Below are 20,814 nucleotides of genomic sequence, written 5' to 3'. Positions count from 1 at the left end.
ATTAAACACTGAAAAAAAGATCCCAGAACCCGCGGAGATCTGGAGGAGCATTTGGCTCCGAATCGCAAACATGGATAAAAGAACTACAAACATGGTGGATGAGTCCAGACGCACTGAAAGAGCACAGCCTGATGAAAAATACCACGTCATCTGTGTTTAATTTAATTGGAAACATATAATCATACGAGCACGTTTGTAAAGGCATGGATAGCACAATAGCGAAACAGATGTTTATGGACGCTCTTTAATGCATCATTATACAAAAGGAAAAAAAGCTGCCATGACAATGGTGCTGAGGCTCCGAACCTCATCCTTTTTTCTCTGTTCTGTCTGTTTTCTCACGCGCGATGGCGCCAAAGTCCAGCATATGTTTCCGCGTACTTACTAGTTTACTTACTAGCGCAGTGAGAATACTTTTTGCGTGCATTTATCCGCACCTTTACGTGAACTCCCAGCCTGAAAACGCAAACATCTAGTGTTACACGTTATTTATAACGCCTCCGATGCCACCCTAAGGTTTGCGCGCTTGACCTGGATGAAAGACACCGGGCGTCCTGCTGATGCGCATCAGTCTGAACACTTCCATCCCATATAGCCCATTGCATTTGTATTCGACCGCCGCTAACGCCTGGGAACGGTTTCGAACGGATGCACGACCGTGGTCCACATCTGCTGATGTGTGTGTGACCGCTGGGTAAACAGAGCCCTGCCCACCGCGCCGCGGAGAAGCCGCTGAGTGGAGCAGACGGGGAGCGCAGGGACGCGCGTCTACAGTCTGCGCGAGGCAGCCTTTCGCTTTCGGCGCGATCCGCGGCACGCACTGCAGATTTGAGCCCCGAACGCACCGATGAAGACATGGCAGCGGAATCGACCCGGAGATTTACGAAAAGCCTCCTGAAGCCGGGAAGCGCGGCCGAGATTCGCCAAACCGCGTCCAACGCCGTGAGGAACGCCACCGTAACGGTAAGACGAGGACGGCGCGCGCTTGGGTTGTCTTCGACGCCGAGACGATGCCGCCTAACGCCGCGCGTAAAGAGCATCGCGCTGCGCCCGACAGAGGACGCGTCTGTTTTGCCGGGCGTTGCGGTGAGCTCATACGCCGGCTGTGGAAGTTGCGAATGGATAAGGATGGCGTTCGTGAACGACCGGGCCTCTTTTTTTGGCGGCGTTTGCCTCATTTAGAATTCATAACTCTTCTTCAAAGAACGTTCGAAGGCGTTCTTTTCGCGGGAAACCGGCCGCCGGCGGCAGCTTTACGTGTTCGGTGACGTACGGCGCTCGTGGTAAAAACGCCGCAGAGGAATGTAGCGCCGCTTCCTCGCCGCACGTTTCGGACGTCTCCTTCTCAGACACACCCACTCCCGGAGTCGGTGAGCTGAACCGGGTCGCGGTTTAAGATGACATCTGAAACGTGCGGCGATTTGGGAGCCTCGGCGCCGAGATAGAGGATGCGCTCTGTTGCTATTGGATACGGTGACGTGCTTTGACGACGGCACTACGGTAGTATCGATCTGTGCGCGGTTCGGTAACGCGTTTCTACAACTTCCAGGAGCGCGCGAGCCGCGTTACTCGGTTTGTACGCGTTGCATTGATCTCCAGAGAGCTTACCGAACAGGGGTGCGTTTAAATGTGACGCCGAAAGGTTTGAGTGAAAAGGTGTCTTTGCAGGGTCATTTGACGTCACTCTAGTAAAATGCATTTCTTCTATCACCGCCTTCTTCCACGAAATACCGACAAAGCATACGTCGTTGGTGGAAAGCGAACGCATATTAAAACCCCAAACCTGTTTGGAGACCTAAAAGCTGTTAAATGCAGCTACTGTATGGAGAGTATTATAAGAGAGAAAGCACAGATTTAAAAAGCCACATGGATGAGAGATGCCTTTCCTAGCAACTAATGATCCGGTTGCCCGGGAAGGCAGAGCTCGGGTGAAGAGAAAGAGGAGAATTCAAGAGCACACTAAAACCCACCGATGGGCTCACACGGGCTGAGATGTTCACTATCAGTGCGATTCCAAAATGGCCCTTTGGGTAAAGATGAGGTCTTTGGTAAAACGCAATTCTTCACCCGTGCAATATTAACCAGACATGTGGCTCGAAGTAATTGCTGTAGAAGTGTTGTTTTGCACAAGATTCCAATGTTGCATTTTGTGTCCCGGAGGAATAAAGCATCATGCGTGCAATCGAACGCGTTTGTTTCAACTCGTAGAAGCTCTTAGACTCCAGTGTTCCAGTAGCGTTCGACGGAACGAGCTTCCACTGACCCGAAGCTTGGCCTCCGGACCTAAAAGCATGCGGTGCTGAGGAAATCTGTTTCTTTATCCTTTAACCATTGCTGCTGGTTTGATGAAAACGCAAAGAAAAGACCGTAGATGAACGGTTGTTAATACGTATTATCATCATTATCAGTGTTCATATCCATTTCCTTCTCTTCCTTCTCTTGTAAAAAAGATGCATGGGTTTAAAGGGTCATTAGGGCCAGGTTTAGTGACGTTGGATCAGCAAACCTTACTTATTCTCCAGAAGATAATCAGAAGAAAACGAGATTACAGTAAAGCACTTACAGCCATGACATTAATCAGATTTATGTCGCAAATGCTGTCAACTGACCTTGTTTTAAACTCGTATGAAACAAAAATGCATTGGGGAGTTAGTCAGCAACAGCAATTGGAGTATATTTTGCTGAACGGTTTGTGCTGGTGTGGTTCTCAGCTCCAGCTCACGTTTATCTGACACACGGTTCACGTCATGCATCTCTCTCCTAATGAGCCGATGATCTGAATCAGGTGCATTAAATAAGAGAGAGCGGTGGGCCTCGAGGACCGGGCTTGAGAAGCACCGCTTCAGCATTTAGTTTGTCTCTCTCGGCTGACTCATGGAGTCTCTCCTAACAAGCCGCTGATCTGAATCAGGTGCGTTTAATAAGGAAGGCATACGCCGTATTCGGAGGGTGATTGTTTCTCATGGGGACGTAAGGTGTTTGCAGAGGTTAGTCGCTAAGTTTATCGCTGTCCTAACCAGAATGACTGTGCGTTTCTCTTGTAAAAATCCCCGCCAAAAAGTCGTCAGGTTTAAATGAGTCAACTCCAAAGCCTTTTAACGAAACGGCATACTGCACGTGACTCCTGAAAAACAACAACAAAAACAAGCGACTGCCGTAAAGGCTAAGAAAGTGCTCGGCGTCGCATCTGCGTTCTCGACTGCGGGCGCTTTGCAGTTCTCTGGCCATGTGATAAGTCAGAGGGCGCACACTGAGCGTGTATTTAAGGCTTTGTTTTGGGAATGGAGGCCAATGGAGGACGTAGCTGTGGGAATAAAAATGTTCCCTGTTTTCCATAACATTCTCAGGAAGTCAAAATCTTTTGTCTTCAGTGTGGTGTCTACGTTGTTTTTTGCTCTTCAAGGCATGTCTCGTGGCTCACCGCTCTCTACGTTGATTTTATTCCTTTCTTTTGCTGGCAGGCCGAGTCCGGTGGCTCGATCAGCTCTCAGACGTCTTGCAGGAACTCTTCCCCCACTCGCGTCGACGGTGGTGTAATGAGAGCGAGGTCACACGGGGTCACGCCGGGGCGGGGGAGTTTTTCTAATTGCTAGTTAACTGCAACTGCGTTCAGGTTCTCTGTAGACCACAGTCCGCTCTTGTACTGAAGAAAGCAGCTGCTCTGGCCATGCTATGCGTTCGTACATGTGAGCACAAACAGGTGCAGTCATAAGCTTACGTGTATCTTGCAGAACCTGCAAAAAGTTAATAGTGCGAACGAAATAAGATGTTACTGAATAAGCTGTTTCACGGATGTTTACTGTCCACACGGCAAAGTTCTAGCTGAATTGGAATAAACCAAAGCCTGGACAAAAGTTTGCCTGCGCTAAAGCTGGTTTTTGTGAGTCTCTTGTTTGTTCTGAGCAGTTAAACGGTCCACCGTTCTTCAGAAAAATCCTCCAGGTCCTGCTTATGCTTTGTTTTTAGCATTGTTATATCTGAACCCTGTCCAGCAGTGACTATGCACTTGAGATCTTGTTTTTGAGACTTTGCAATGTTTTAGTATAGCATTGCACTATGAGGAAGCACAGGATGCTTTTTTTTGCTATTTAAACTGCGTATTGCAAATAGTATTGTAAAAACAGTAGTATTATAAAACAGTGTGCAATAATAACGTATTAATTTTAATTCAAATAGGAAAAGCCCTCCCTACCTGCTTGCTACCTTTCATCCATTTCCTTCATTTTTATTAAAAATCAATGCATTTATATGATTTTATACCATATTATATTAATTGTGCTTTGATGTGATTTTGTTTTGGCTAGTTAAATTAATTTTGGGCTTAGATTTCTTCTTCCCAGTGATGTCAACTATACCAGTAAAATCATATGGATTTATAGCACGCTACCTATAACATCGTTCTAAATCGTTTTCATAACAGTCATTTAAATCAATAACTCAAATTTGATTTAGTGAAATACTGACTAGCCACCCACATTCTAGTCTGCTGTTCTGTGTGTGATGTGTGGGGCGTAGCCTCAGTCTTGTTGGGGGACATTGTTGAATGCCCTTGAGGATGTAATGCTGAGTTCAGGATAGGCGGTGTCTGGAGGGAATAAGGCTGCGCTCTCACCATCTTTCTGTGCGGACCGTGCTTGATTTTCCCTTAACCATGTCTTTTATTAGAAGCGCACAACAGTATCTGTGTGCCCTCCAACACTGTCAGCTCTGTAGTCATCAGTCATTATGCACGCTCATGCTGTAGAGAGCGATGCAGCGTCACTGCAACAGCCCTCGTCTAACTGCACACGATAAAATGCATGTGTCTGAATGACGTTGCATGTTTCATATTAGCTAATTGCATTTATTCGTACACCCGCACTGCATCCATGGAAGTGGCGCATCCGTAAAACCAACTAAACTTTATTAAAAAGTTTCAACGGCTTTTTTCAGCCGCTGCCTTTCTGTTGCAAATTGTGCAAGCATTAATGGTAAGAAAAACCCCTTATACAGCCACGCATGAGGTGTTTCTTTTAGGTTATAGTACATTGAAGAAGGATCCTGTGATTTTCACGCACACTAACCTGACCTGTAGATGTTTCGTGAAATATTTGTTCGTCAAACTGCCTAAAAACCACCTTTTTCCTGATGTATGGGAGATGTTGCTTTTTAATTTGCGATTTAAAATTGTCTGACAATGGCGTGTTTCTTACAAACTACCGTAGCCCAATAGAGTTTGGAAAACGCACCCAAGAGAAGTAAAGGTTTGTCAAGCGGTTTAGCTGTGAGCCGAGTCTGTAGCAGTTTCGTAAATGTTTGGAGTAGCTCCACCGCCAGTTATTAAGAAAATTGCCTTGTTTCCATCGTTTCAAGCTGTTTATCTAGACTACCTGCTAGCTGACTAATTCGTGTGTCACACTCTATGACTTCCTGTCTGTTTCTGAGAACGCTTCTGTAAGTCCAGGGCTGATTTTTACTTCCAGTCCACCCTTGGGGGTCACGTAATGGGAAAGGCAGTCAGATACGAAGCCAGTGAAGTTTCCAAACGCTCCGGTGAGCGCAGCTGAGAGATTGGCTGCAGAGACTAGTGAGGTCTGAGAATAAAACAAAGCCAGCTGAGCAGACGAGACCAAAAAAAACCACAAGGTAAGCAGGATCACAGACCACAAGCATTCTGGAAAAAACACTGCAAAACACGCCTTTCGAGGCAAGATGTTTTTGTCTGGTTTCCCGCCAAAATATCAAAACATTCTAAAGAAGGATTTTCAAGACGATTTTTTTTTCAAAAAAAGTTTTTACTTGAAACAAGCTAAATGAAAGTGTTTTCTGTTTTTAAATAAGATGTGGGTTTTTTTCAGAAAACAAGATAATCAATTTTCCTTGCCTAGAAAATCTTTCTGGCTGGAAAAAACAATGCCTTGAAAAGCATGTTTCGCAGTGTAAAGAAACACAAAAACTGAGAAACCAAGAGAACTGGATGATCATCCTGAAAGCTCCTAACCCTAAGACACAACACCCCGCCAAGTCCACTTCTATTTTGACTAGACTTTAGGAGTAAAACTGGTTTTTATCTTTACTATTATTATGTTCCCTTTGCATGGCTTGACTTGAAGTTACAAGCAGGACGTGCAGAGTTAAAAGACATGTTTCATCAGATCCTTTCCTTTCATCATATCTATATTGCTGTTAAAACAATTGAAAGTGAGTTTAGTGAGATTATGGGCCCATCAGGTTTGTTGATGTTGCATGGCCCTGAGAGTTCTGGGTCAACCTTTGAATGACAAAACGTTGCTTGAAAATGCTAACATGCCGTTAAGAGATTAGCGAGAAGGAGAATGAACGGCAATCATACGCTGAGTTATTAAACTAAAAAGAGTAAGAAACTAACACGGAGTAAGAAGAAAACAGATTAAATGTCGGAGGGGAAATCTTTCAGATCTAATGTCTGATTTATTGAACATGACAGAAATGCTGGAGTGACTGTGTACTTTGTTATCGCAGAGCGTGCTCGTTGGGAAAGCCCAGGAAGCGTTTATATCTTTGTCAGTACCGGATAGGAACAATTACAGCGCTATGAAAGAAGCCGCTTTAAAAGCGTGCGAATTAGTGTCTGAAGTGACAGCGAATGCATGCAGAGGTGGCTCAGGGGTTTACGGGCTTTTTAATTGATGCTTGCGTGCGGTTGAAGAGGAAATGTTTGAGGTTTCTGCAACATGCTTGCTTGTCATTCCAGATTATATTGCTACTTTTATAAGCAAACAAAGGGCAAAATGGCTGCCGATGCTGCCGTTTTAGCTAATGAGTTCCCGGAAAAGAGCTTTGAAGGATTTCTCACAGGACATTTTAGACCCAGCAAGTTTTGACCAGCGATGATTTTCACTTCTCTACACAGACTTCCTTAGACTGCTTGGACTTGTCAGACCTGTTACAGTATGTGCTTCACTTATAAGGTCATGCTCAGCTGATGTGAAGATTTAATCTCAAGTCATTTTCAGTCTCAAGGAGTCAAAAACTAAAGCGTGGTCAGGGTACCTCTAGGCATCGCTAAATTGGTCAAATTTTCCATTGTTTTCCGTTGCTTGCATTATGCATCATATTTTTTTATTTCTAAAAGTTTCAGTTATTTTAGTGTATATTTATCCTTTGTTTAACCTCAAGCTTACCCTAAACACTGTAAACCAGGCAATTAAAATGACAGTCACAAGTGTTTACTGTAAAAACTGACCCAAGAACAGTATAAAAGTGTTACAATAAATGAGTGGTATTGGATTCCTAATCTTCTGAAGCCAAATATTCATGTGAGGAGATTTCTCAGTAAAAATGAACCATCTTTTTGAACGTGTCTTATCTCACTTGAAAGATAGATCACATGAGACCCATGAGAGATCAGTGGTATTTCACAAAGTCTCTTGAGGTGTCCTGTTAGTGAAATTCATGCATTTTGTTTTATAGTTGTTTATATACTCGCTGCACTTTTGAGGGTTTCCTATAGGCCTAGTTGTTCATAATTATTTTGATATTTAGCTAATCATACACTGCAGCATTGCAACCTGAACCTTATTTCTCGTTTATGCCTTTTCTTTAAGTTGTGGACTTGCTCTCATGTCATTCCGAACCTTTATGAGTTTCTTTCTAACTAAGAAAGTAGGTGTTCAAAAAAACACATGTAGTGAGAAACCTGTGTTTTTGTGTTTAAATGCACAGTGTTGGTGACACATTCTGATCCCGCACCACAACACAATTCACTCCCGCAGCCAACACACACACACACACACACACACACACACACACACAGTCAACTGTGTATTCCAATCAAACACTGGTGCCTTTTAATTTTCAGGAATGACTCGAGTCTCTGTATGTACACACTTCAACAATCAAATGACAAAAGCACTAGTCTAGAATGAGGTCATAAATAAAAGATGGCTGCACACTGAAGAGAGCATTGTCTTCTGAAGCTGTTACAAAGGAACATTTTGTTTCTTAGATGCCTAGCCAATATGAATGTGCTTTGACCACCGTAACCATTGCTGGTTTGCCACCACAGTCTTAACCAAATAGATCCACATGGTACAGGCTTCAGACCTTTTCCAGCTGCTTTCGGCTTCAGTCACACGGGTTGTGAAAGCTGACCCTCAGACAGCAGAACAGACTTTGACTCACTTATGCTAAACACAACACACGATCGCACAAAATTAATTTTATAGCAAAAGCTTTTGAAACGTGCTTGTGCTATTTTTAAGAGATGTCAGGCTTTTTGCATTCTTTGTGCAATCGTGTGCTTTTTGTTTTTTTAAACGTGTTTTAGGAAAAAAGTCTTTTATATAGTAACCCATACTGTAGACTGAAGTTTTGTGATGATGAACATCCACATAATTCCCATTACATCATTTAAAGTGTAATGTTGGTCCTAATGAGTGCAGAGGCTTGGTGTGGCCAGTGAGAGCTTGAAAATATTTCCTGTGTCTTGAGCTGAATTATTATTGAGATAAGAGAGCGATTTGATTCCAGACATCAGCAAAGACAAACACAAACACAGAAAGAACGGTGAATGACTGGTGGCTGGAAAAGAGACAATGAGCATGTTCGCACGCACAGTACACCACACACACACACACACACACAAAAAAACGTTTTAATGGTTTACATATAGATGGAAAATCATGTGTACGTATGTGTGCTTGGAAACATGCCCAATGACCTTGAAAATGTCAGTGGTCACTTAGTTATTATTAGTCCCGTTTTACCACTTATTATTAGCAATGCCTTAGCAGTCTGCAAAGTAAAACGGTTGCATAAACAGGACTGAAAAAAAGATCTGCGCAGCCCTCTGATGTCAGGCCTCAAGATCATATCAGAGAGCCATCAGATAAGTTTAAATGCTGTACCTATAAAGAAACCAAAAGATTTTAACATAAGAAGAAATGTTTTTTGCCCGTAAACATGCTACCTTCATCCAATCAACAATGAAAAATAAATGCTTTCAATGGATGGCTTTTCCAAATATATGAATGACAGCATAAACTGACGAGTTTGGCAAATGCACTTTGCGTTTTCTGTAGCATCTTGCACACGATACTGCATTGCAAATATGCAATGCTCACATTAAAATAAGCTGTAAAAACGTGTCTGGAGTCCATTTTTTTCCCCATTCACTGCCCTCGTTTTGCGTTTTCCAAAACAAAAATGTATTCCGTGTGCCTGTAGCTTTCTAGCTTCCAGCTTTGGAAAAAGTGCTGTTCCAGGATGGAGGCTTGGATTTCACATCCTGCTCACCATGATATCCAAACTTTAGACATCCAGATTATGTTTTTAGAGCAGACCTGGGCTTTCTTTGCTAGTGAAGAGTAGTTCCTCATTATCACTGTCAGCTCTCTTCCTGGCCTCTAGGTGAGTTAGATGTAAATCTTTTCTTAATGACAATACCAGACTTCATTTTTCAACATGTCTCTCTTTGTGTGCTTTTTTAGCCAACCTTGCAATTTTAATCTCCTTATATCCCTTGTGTTGTAGCATTCCTCATTTTACATGATGAAGGATGCCTAAAACCAGTGGATCCAAACTTAATTCTTAAAGCGCTCTCTCCTTACATTTAAGAAAACCCGAGACCCCCTCTCTCTCTAGTAATAATGATACTGTGTTATTAAATGCTCTCATTTTGTATATAGGCCATTCTACATACTTGTTCCAAGTCAGAAACAAAAAAAATGTATGTATTATATCCAAGGTACACATTTCTAGTAATTGTGCAGTTAATTATCATATTTTATTTTCAGTCAAAAGTTTTGGAATATTTGTTCTCTTCCCAAATTTGTCATTACTGAAATAAAGTAACAATCATTTAATTTCGAAGGGTTATATTATTGACCTAGAAAGATTTCACTCACATCAATATTGTAAAAAAAAAAACTTTTTTACAATATTGACTTAACTTTTCAGATGTAAATCAATAGCAATGTCTTTTTTTAATTTCAAGTGAAATTTTTTCATTTTGACCTTTTTTTGCAATTTTTATTTGGAAATGGTAAAATGTTGATCATACAGATTGGTAATGATTCATTAGTTTTAATACAGATTTAACCAAAAACTATCATAACATATTAGTTAACAATTCAGTATACTCTATTTTTTCCCCAAGTTTCGGTAGTGACTAAACATTACCGGTAGTGACTAATACATATAAAATGTGGCGGTTTAGTTAAAATTAGTCTCAGCCAATTAAACATACACTGTTTTGGTAGTGACACATAAAAACAGGACATTTTTACGTGAAGGTTCTACAAAGAAAATGTTTTGTTGTTGTGGGACAGCAGTTTAGATGAATTATGTGTAATGGCCCATAAATGAGTTGCCTTTTTTATCTGGCAACCTTCATGAGGAGGAGAAGAAGTAAATAGACCATGTTTGTGAAATGGAGAAGTTCAGAAGTGTAAGAAGAGCAGCACATCTCCCAGCGATTCATCTGGAAACTGAATCTGAAATCATAGTAGAAGTCCGTAGCTTTTTATTAAAGCACCTTGCATTATAGTGACGCTGTGTGCCTTCTGGTGCCAGCTTGGGATTTTGAGTGTTTTGGAAGCTCTAGTGTCTTGAAACAATTTTTGAGGAGCTCTTGTTTTCGTTAAAGGTCTTCTGTGTCAGGTCTGCTGTTGACTAGTCCTCGAGATCGGTGCTGGCTCACAAAGGCATAGATTTTGGAGGAAGAGGCTCTTGTCCATCTTAGGTTCACTGTGAACTCCGCAGTTGGCTCGTCAGAGTCAGTTTTAGTAAACTTGGAGAGTTTAATGTTGACCTGGTTTAGTGTCCAGGATGTCTGGATCCGATTTATTAGGGCTACAGGGTTTCCGCAGACTTTTTAAGGACCCGTGTTTATCCTCTGTAGATGGTCGTGATAGTTGTTGCTTGCCGTAGTTGTGTATGTCATGGTCTTGTTTAGTGTCAATCAATATTCCTGCCCATATCTGTTCTGAGTTCACCTTGTGCCATTTTAGAGTTTGTCTGCATTAGTCCCTTCCCTTTGTTTTAGAAAGCTGAGGCTCTGTTCTCATCAGAGGGAGTGTTGCCGTCTACTTGAACGTTTCGGTTCTCTTTGGACCATTTCAGTTCTCTTCTTTGATGTTGCCAAGTTGCAGAGTCAGTGTTTGGACTTAAAGGGATAGTTCTTTCAAAAATGAAAAATTTTATCTGCTTTCCCTCAGGGCATCTAAGATGTAGGTGATTTTGTTACTTCAGTAATACACGGACAAAGATAATGAAATTTAAAGGGGCGTCGCTAAATCTGCTGTGCCTCAGTATAAATCTCCAGCTGAAGTTTTAACAATTGACTTTATTTGTCAGTTTGTTCATTTACACTGATAATCGTGACAAGAAAAGTGGTCAGTATGGAGCATAGTAACCTAACTTTCGCTTGTAAAAACAACGCAGTTGCGCACTTTAACCGAGAACGCAAACTCGTGTCGTCCGTCTGATAACAATAAGGACGCGCTGACAAAGATAACGTGTGCTAACAGTTTCTTAGCGCCTTTGTGTTAAACCACTCTCCCTCGAGGAAACTTTATATATGTCTCAAAATCATTTCGCTATCAGATAAACTCTATTCTCGGCTCAGTCGGAGTTCAGTCGTGAATGCCGTGATGGACAGCTGTCTTTCCTGTGATTTCGTGTGGTTTCTCATTGTGGTGGTAATTTTATGATAAATCAGCTTCACCAACTGCTTATTTATCCTGGATTCCCTGTATTGGCGATCAGCAAATCAACACATAGTGAAATTCAAAGAGTGTTTTTATTGATTGAATAACAATTATTCAATATGTTCGACTATTCGTGCAAACCTTAGTCGCTTTCACCTCTAAGCATCTTAAAGTTGGACTGCTAGGATGCCTCTTGGGTTTTTGCTGACGGTGTTTCTTTTCAAAGCATGTCTATAGCATCAGGTTGGTCCTCTCCACATAATATGGTGAGATTTTATAATCTGTGGTAATTGTCAGATGGACTGCATACTTTTCACATTGCACAATGATATACTGTATCATCCCCATTTTGTTAGGGTTAGGGGTTAGGAGTACATTTCATAACCTCAACCATTTCTTATGAATTATGGATTACATGGAATTTGATGAATCCTGAAACTCAAGTACCGAGGCTAATTTATTGATTTATTTGTGTTTTGCTTTTGTACTTCTGTTGTGTGCTGCACTTTTCCCACTAATAAGGGGGCCAAAGATAAGCTGTAATCACTCAAAAAAAAAAGGAAACATAATACTAAAAAGTAAGACTTGTAGCAGATGAAAGAGTGCATCAAAGGCTCACAGTATGCATGGGGACCTCTCTATCCCAGCTGGCACGGGCTGCAGATGGAGGTGGACTGCAGTAACTGCATACTAGCTTCCCACTCAAGAATGCCCCTAGAGAATGCAAGAATTCATTCAAAGAGCGGCGCAGGAGTGAAGAACTATTAATACGCTGTACTGATGGCCTTCGCACTCCCCATCCCCCCAGAACAGGACAAATTTGCATACGTGTGCATACAATTGAGTATGTACGTTAATAGTGAATGAAAGGACGAGATGGTGTAAAAGCTAAGATCTCGTCGAGATTTCTTCTGATAGGAACAGCTCACCATTTTCTCTATCGAAATGTTTACAGTCGTAGTCGATCGCTGCACTCATAAGGAGGCAGATAAGGAATTTTCTGCCCCTACAAATTCCATGGGTATGTACCGAGTCTTATATATGTATAAGCACACGCAAATAGAAAAAGCAGCAGCAAATTAAGAAAACATCTTCACCAGTTATGCGGCATATACTTGCATGCCAAACAAAAAAAGGAAATCAATCATGTTTTTCTTTTTCTTTTTGGTGTACCATGTGTTTAACTGCAGCTGTACAAATACTAGTGTAGAAAAACTATGGATCAGTCGTTCATGGTTACGGTTTAACTATAGTAACCATTTTTTTATTTTTATTTATGGTAAAGCTATTTTAATAGCTTTCTAGTAGACGTTCTACTAATAGTAAGTAACCTTTCAACTATATGGAAACTAGTTAGCAGTCTACACTTTATTTTGACGGATCTATATCACATTTGTATCACTATATGATGGTTCTGTTAACATGCATTTTAATACAAATAACTAAAAGTGCATGTACCATCATATGGCCCCTTTAAGTTGCAGTGAATGCTGGGAGTAATGTATATGTTTTGTAAGTGTATTTGTATGCACTTGAGCATGACAAGGGAAACTTAAAACATATCTTCTGTACATGCAGGAAACTAATAAAGGCAAACTGGTAATGCATTAAGCAGTTGATGCTGTTTAATCATCTTCTCAAAAGATATTGAGAAATATAGTGTCTTGATTTTTTTGGCTTATTTTATCTCACGTTTCTGTTTCTCTTTTCTTCCATGCATCTGCTTGTAATCACTAATGGTCAATAATTTCCAAAAGACCCAATATGCGCCAAATGTCTGTGGAAAAAAAAGGAGAAATTCACCGGCAGTGTGAATAAAGCTAATCAATCTTCAGTCATTGAGATCAAAAATGTTCAAACAAGTTTTAGAATGTAGTAAAACTCAATCGTTTTAAGAAAGAGAAAGTGAGCAAAAATAGAGAGAGAGGAAACTCAATGCTTATCTTCCTCTGCTTCTTCATGTCTGAGGTCTATTAATGCCTCCCTAAGGAGAAATTAATAGTTTCCTTTTCTCAAAGCAGAACAAAAAAAAGAAGAAGGGAAAAAAGCTTTACTCGTGTAAGACTGAGACTGCCACCTGCAGGCCTCTCTGTCACCGCTGTCTGACGTGAATGTAGCTTGAGTTTTATCAAGAGTGGCTCACAATGACAGCGATTCACAGCAAGCAAGCTTCATTCATGTTCACCGAGAGCTAGACATTTCTGGCCACTCAAGCGAGAGCAGTCACTGACTGCGTTCAGACAGGAACACAAACCATTCTACTTATGTCTGCCCCAGAAAGTCATAAGAAAAAAACGCACGATATCTGACTTTCTCACATCCGGTTCTGAGCCTCTTCAAAGCTGTGTTCGGGAATCAGTGCTCTGCAATCAGCTGATCTTCACTTGGTTCGTCATTGGTTTGGATGGATTCATGGACATACTCGATACATGAACAAGTAAAACTATCGAACTGCCAAATGACCATGGCTAGTTTTCTAGTTTTCAATGGCTAGTTTCCTGTGGTGTAGATGGACAAACACTAGATGGCACAAAAGCAGTGATATTAACATTAGCCGCCACTGCAGACTGCTTCTGTTGGTCACGTGACCTTGACAAAAGCACACACACACCCTCTGCTTTCTGTTTCTCAGAAGTTTTGATAGGTGTGCAATATCCTGTGTGTTGAGGTTTTACGCAGAAGTAACCTCATCAGTCACACACAGTCTTTTGCAGTTCTCATGCACTAAACTGCTCGTGCTAGTGTTAATGCGTTCTGTCCACGAGTGCTTTGCACAAAGTGACCAACAACTGTTTCATAGTTGAGTCATGTGTGTGGTGTGCTTTATACAGACAGCGTGCAATATTGTCTAAACTCATAGCATCAAACATGCCAGAAACATCTAGCACTCTCATGCACATATATTGTAAAAAGGATATTTCAATCGCAACCGTTGTCACCTTCATGTCATTCCAGCTGCAAAAACGTTTCAATTAATTGTCAAATGATCCGTTTTGATGCTCTCTGTGTGTCAGCTGTCTGAGTATATCGGCCTTAATGAGTCTACTTCGCTAAGTTATTTTTAAAGACTTGACACCGAATGGTTTTGGGGGAGGAGTTGTCATTTTCAGTGGTATTTTTGGTATTATTCAGAGGTCAGGATGCAAGTTTAATTCTTTTAAAATGCTAGAGGGTTAACCTGAGATACAGTAAAAGTTAAAAATTCTTATATTAGAAAACAAATGTTCAGAATATGTGTAAAATCTTGACAGCTTTCAAAATAGCACGAGCAAATACAGAGACTTGCTACTGCCAAGACATCCACAGACATGCTGCTGGGAGCAAAACAAGGCACACTAGACACGCTTATCCATAGCAGATGTATAAAGGTGGAGCTAGGGGAGGTGGAAGGTTTCTGAAAGTTCAGCAAACAAACTCTCCCATCTAGCATTTCATGACTGGACTAGATACGCGTGTCTCTAATCTAGAATCTCTGTTTTTGGATTATGAAGAAACGTAGTATTCTTCATCTGGAAGATTTTTTGTGACAGGCATATAAAGTGACCAGCCGTAACCACAGGAGCCTGAACCTGAAACCTACCACAATAATAGACCAGTGTCTGCAGAACAATAGTGCAGTAGTCAAAGCAAAAGTAGTCAGTGCATCACTCAAAACCAAAACCATAAGCAACTGCCTTTGCTTAGTCACTATGAGACGCTCTGTTAGCTTGCCACCTGAGGCTCATCCTATTGCCTGTAGCTGCTGACCCTTATAGATAATGAAAGCTTCATATTTTGGATTTGGAAGACCCCAAAAACAGGTTGACATGCATGTGACTCCCAAATGACTAATTTTTCTGAACCCCTCCTTAGCTGAGCACTAATCTGAGGTTCATTTTCACCTCATCGTGCCTGTAATGCCTTAAAAAAGCAGTGTTTGTAAGTTTTGTGCACAGCGTATATTTTATCGCACCAAAGTCTCCACCTAGTGGTAAAGAATATATTAACATTTTCATTTAGACCAATGTAAAAAAAAAAAAACACCTAGTGTGTGGCAACATGCTAATGTTTCATATCAACAGTCAACATGAAACAGCTTGGGAAAAAAGACTTTTAAAAAGACTTTTTTTAATGATTCAGAGTCGACCCTTTCTTTTGAGAGACAATAACTTTATACATGATGCACTTCCATATTTAAAACTCTGCAGGATGTTTTCATTCACTGTTACACACTGCATGAAAGTCCATAGTAGAGGCACTTTAGTAGTCCACACCAACCTAATCAGACACCTTTATACATTTCTATTTGTTAAATGGAACCCATCCTGATTTTATTAGTTCGCTCTTTAGAGATAAACCAAAAACCTTCTCGTAAATCGCATGTCTAAAGGAACAGAGTGGAAGAAAACGAGGGGTAAAGAGAATGTGAGTATGTGAGAGCGAGGGTCCAGGAGCAGACTGTGGGAGTGTGTATACTGCCAGCGTGATTTTGGCTCTTTCTCTTGGTCAGCTGATGTGGAGGGCGGGTGCTGATTGGTGCGTCCAGCTGTGCACAGCTGCAGCTGATCTCTGTGAGACAATGTTGTCAGTGTTTCCTGCTCTCCACTTCTCCAGAAAGAGTGTGTGTGTGTGTGTGGTTTTGGAAGACACTCACAGGATGTTAGTGGATCTGCAGAGGCAGACAGATACAGCAGAGGACAGAATGGCAGGAGAAGACGATGAGAGGGCACACACTTACTGGACTTCATCAACATGAGCTTCAGGATTTACTTTAGTCGAACTCTGGTCTTAGACCTCAAAAAGTCATTGTATCGCTTTTGATGACTCCAAGTTAGTCCTAGCTGTGAACTAGTTAAAATTAGCTAGAAGTGGTTCATTCTGAGGATTCGGCGTCAGGTCGGATGCTGGTTCTATGCTGGTTTGGGATCTCCAGGCATGGGCTGTACCACCAGTCTGCTACACTCCATAATGAGAAGAAACCCTTCACGCATCTTTTCTCACCAGCAGGAACAAGTTCACTTGGAAATCAGCGCACTGGAAGAAGCCATGGTCGCCAGCGAACCCGTTATAATCATGGTAACCAGAGCTAACCTCCCAAACTTTGATAAAAGCTGCAATTATTGGGAACTTCTAGAATCTTAAAACATTCCAAAATGTAGCTGATTTTGCAATTAGAATCTAATTAGCATGCACTCTCGGAATTTCATTGGTTTAATGAGTATTATTATGTACAGATTAGAATGTAGCTTTGTGTGTTTAATAATTTCTTTCATTAGATCTTTTAATTGGACTTGCGTATCCACCCTTTTTTTGCAAACATAAAATCATGGAAAGTGACGTGTACCAAATAGCGGATCTCAGCTGTCTGATTTGAACTATATTACTGCCCAGCTCTGTATGTAAAGCTGGATGCCGAGGCCTGTTCTTTGTATGTGGACAACCGCATTTAAATAGATGTGTCATCATGAACTCAAATCTGCTTAGGATCACGTTTATTGAACATAAACAGGATGAACAGTGATGCTAGACATCTGCTCCAGTCACTGTGCCATTCCCACAATAGCAACATCATTATATATTTAATTTGATAAAGCAGTGTTTTAAAGAAGAATCTGAATCTTGCATGCATTGATTAAAATCATTTATAAGCCTGTCATTGTAACTAAAGACAAAAGTCGTCTGTTGTTCTCATAAAAGGTCTAGAAATGCTTCATAACCATTTTTAGCTGATTATGAGTTTACAATAGTTTATATAGTAGATGCATTTCAAATGTTGCCGACAATTGAGAGTTTTTAGTATTATTATTGTATATGTACTATTTAAACTGTATTTTAAGTTGTCCTTGTTATTATTTTCCTAAGACAGCTCATTCCAGATGTTCTTGTGGAATTAGCTTTATTATTCTGAGAGACTGGTGCCCGATAAGATATATTGTCTGTGATGTATTAAGTGCAGAGTGAAGAGTGTGTTTTCATTGATTAAAGATTGGTTGTTTAACAATGGAACAAGGGTTTGTAACACACGAGGGGAATATGCTAGTATTAGATGTAGTGAAGATCTAGTCTTGTGTGTGCATGAAAGGGTTTGAGAAGAGCTGCGGTGGGATTTGACCAGTTTCTGACAGACAGAGAGCGGAAGAAGTAGTGCAGCAGGCACACCCATGGGAGCTGAAACTCCTGGAAAAATGCTGGGATCTTTGGGAAAAACCGAGCAGCAGCTGTGCTTATGTTCTGTATGGACCAAGAGACAGATCTGAGATCCGGGGTCACGAGAGAGGCAGGCAAAGAAACTGACTTACGCTGTGTTTCATTTACTATGTTTAAGTTGATACGGCTCATTCTCGGTCTAATGAGTAGGAATACATGTCAGCTGGTGCAGTGATTTTCCATGTAGGTCAACAGAAAAAGAAAAAAAACAAGGCCGAAAACAGCTCTGCATCTGGAGTCACTTACAGTATGCCTTCATTCATTTTGTTCATTTAGCTTTTTTCCCTCTTTACTTTGTTCTTCTAAGAGGACGTTTAGAAAAAGAAAGATTTACGTTTCAGCCACAAGACTGCAAATATACATTTAAGATAACTGATTGTTGCAAAAACAAGCCTTAACAAACGTATACGTCATGCTAAATTCGTAAAGCGTAGAGCGTTGCTCTTTAAAAGCCCTCACAGGTGCTCAAGAGTGTTAAAGGTTGGATGAAATGATTATCCACCGAAGGCTTGTCTGTCATTGTCATGTTGAAGAAATGGCTAGGAGACACTCGCTTGGTATTTCTTCTGCTCTTTTTCAAAAAGCACTCTCGCAAGATGAAAGCTAAACATGAAGGTCAGCTTGTGCTATGAAATAAGTCTCCTTACAATTCCCCCCAAGTGCTTCTGTTACTTCTAAAACATATTTCCCTGAATAATTTTGACATTCTTCTTTGAAAACTGATCAGTCAGGCTTTCTGGAATATCACATCTCCGAAGAATCCTATTATGTCATAAATAGAGTAAAGAGTAGTTATATGTGACCCTGGAGCACAACAACAGTCATAAGTAGCACAGATATATTTGTAGCAAAAATGCAAGCGTGAGTCAAAATTATATATTGTGCTTTTATGGCAAAAATAATTAGGATGTTAAGGAAAGGTCATTTAAAAAAAAATGTCCTACCATAAATATATCTAAACTTAATTTTTGATTAGTGATATGCCAAGAATTTCATTTGGATGATTTTAAAGGCAATATTTCAATGTTAAGATTTTTTTGCACAAATTTCGAGTTATTATAATAATAATATTACATCAATGGCAAATCATACATCAATGAAAAGCGTATTTATTAAAAAGCTTTCAGATTATGTAGAAATCTCAGTTTCAGTGGACCAGGCTCGCATATAGTTTTAGCATGTTGATTGATATGATAACGTTAATATTCTATATAATGCTTACTGCAAGCACTACTGCCGATAGATACACAGCCATGATGCTATAATCTTCTATGTATGTTTTTGTTTTCTGAATAGCTTGCATAAATGCCACATTGGATCTAGACAGGTGGAGCTGGGGGAGGTGGAGGGTCCATTACAATCTCAATGGCTGCAGTGTCAGTGGAGACCAGGCAGTATGTGAGCTGGGGAAAAGCTAATGTTAAATTGGATTGTTTAATGCCAGATTTCCATTTTTCCTGTGCCTAGATGTTGTATGGTCTCCCCTGGCTCCTGGATCATACCCTATGATCGACCACCTTCAGCCGCATGTAGGACACCCAACCGTTGTGGTGTCTGTCTGATCCTATCAGCAAGCTACGCATGTATAAGTGCGCACAGCCGATAAGGTCAAAATAAATGCGTCAAATATGGTTCAAAGTGAAAAAAAAGTGAACACAGCTGACATGCAGACGAAGAAAATACATGTAAGAGGGGTGTTAATGGTCTACAGGAACACTGGTTGACATTAAAAAGTGGCAATGAAATGGTTAACGTCTCCTGGGCAGCCTGCTTGATCTTGCAACCTCTGTAAATCAGACAGGGTAATACCTATATATAACTCAAAGTGGCCAAATATTTCATAGACCGCAGCTGTGATGATGTCATTTTTGCTGGCCATCCAGTAAGTGAGAATCACCGTGGTTCCCTCCACAAAAAGGGACTTTTTCATTGGTTTTTGAGCTCTGTGGCCAACAAAACGGTCATGGTGCTCAAATGTAAAACCTAAATGCAACTGGTAAAAAGTTAAAAAAGTAGACTACAACCAAACTGTTAAGCAACAGAATAGTTTTAGAGTAGATTTAGACTAGGTTTAATGAGTAGATCTGTTCAGTGTGTTTGTATGTAGTAGCGCACTTGAACCCATTTGTACGCTGCAGTGGTAAATAAATCGATTTTTTAAATACAAAGATAGTATGTTAAAAGTGCATTTTAGTTTATATTCCTGGTGATGCAAAAGAGCAAACGCAAAATACAGAAATACTGCAAATAGGCCAAAAAATAGAGAATTTTTGCTCATGCCAAAGCTTTGTTGTTTGTGTTTCTAGGATTAACCAATTAGATTTGAAAAAGCAGTTTGCAGTTTTCGTGAAGTTTAGATCATATATCAGTGTCATTCATCTATCATTCAATCTGATCTCAGGCATTACTCATGGGTACGATTAGGTTTAAGAGTAGCGATATGGTCAAGACTACATTTTTAGATTAAAATACTGTTCCAGGGTCAACAAAATATGTTACTAGGAACCAGGAAGGCATCGAACTCAGCAAAATAATGGCATTCTATTGCTCATTTCATTCACCACAGACCTTATGTCAGGCTTTTAACCAAAACCTCATCGAGTTTGGAACGAGAGAACTGGAAGCGGTAAAATGCAGCTTGTTTCTGGCTTTTGGCTTAAAAAAGTACATCATCCCTGCATTGGCCCACCAGTACACAGCATCTCACTACACTAAGACACACGCTACTTTCCTTACACTGTTTTAAGTGACTGGTGTAGAATATTACTATTACTATTACAGTCTACTCTTCCTTACATAAAAATACATTTGGGCTCAGCTAAACCCCGACAGTGCATAAGCGTGCCGAAATGCAGATGTGTTGCACGCACCATGCTGCATGTGTTTTATACATGAACTGTCATTGTGTCTCTGAAGTCACATGTCACTGCAGGTCTACTTCCCCTCGACCACGTGCTCT

General features: G+C 40.7%; 1 protein-coding gene across 8 annotated transcripts in view; it reads left to right on the top strand.

Moving 5' to 3' along the window:
• The first annotated feature begins 431 nt into the window (after positions 1-431).
• Positions 432-20,814, top strand: part of dock10 (dedicator of cytokinesis 10) — a 73,024-nt gene continuing 52,641 nt past the window's right edge. For 4 of the 8 annotated variants that reach the window (XM_043258645.1, XM_043258646.1, XM_043258644.1 and 1 more), the window contains exon 1: positions 16,346-16,724. In XM_043258645.1, coding sequence (XP_043114580.1) covers positions 16,584-16,724 — 141 coding nt within the window. In that variant the 5' untranslated portion in view covers positions 16,346-16,583. Of the gene's footprint in view, positions 964-16,345; positions 16,725-20,814 lie in introns of those variants that run through there. The other 4 variants (XM_043258642.1, XM_043258641.1, XM_043258648.1 and 1 more) reach the window with 4 other exon arrangements.

Source organism: Puntigrus tetrazona, chromosome 15 (assembly GCF_018831695.1).
Source record: "Puntigrus tetrazona isolate hp1 chromosome 15, ASM1883169v1, whole genome shotgun sequence".
Taxonomy (NCBI): Eukaryota; Metazoa; Chordata; class Actinopteri; order Cypriniformes; family Cyprinidae; genus Puntigrus; species Puntigrus tetrazona.
The sequence above is the reverse complement of the archived record's forward strand: the minus strand, read 5'-3'. Positions and strand labels throughout refer to the sequence as shown.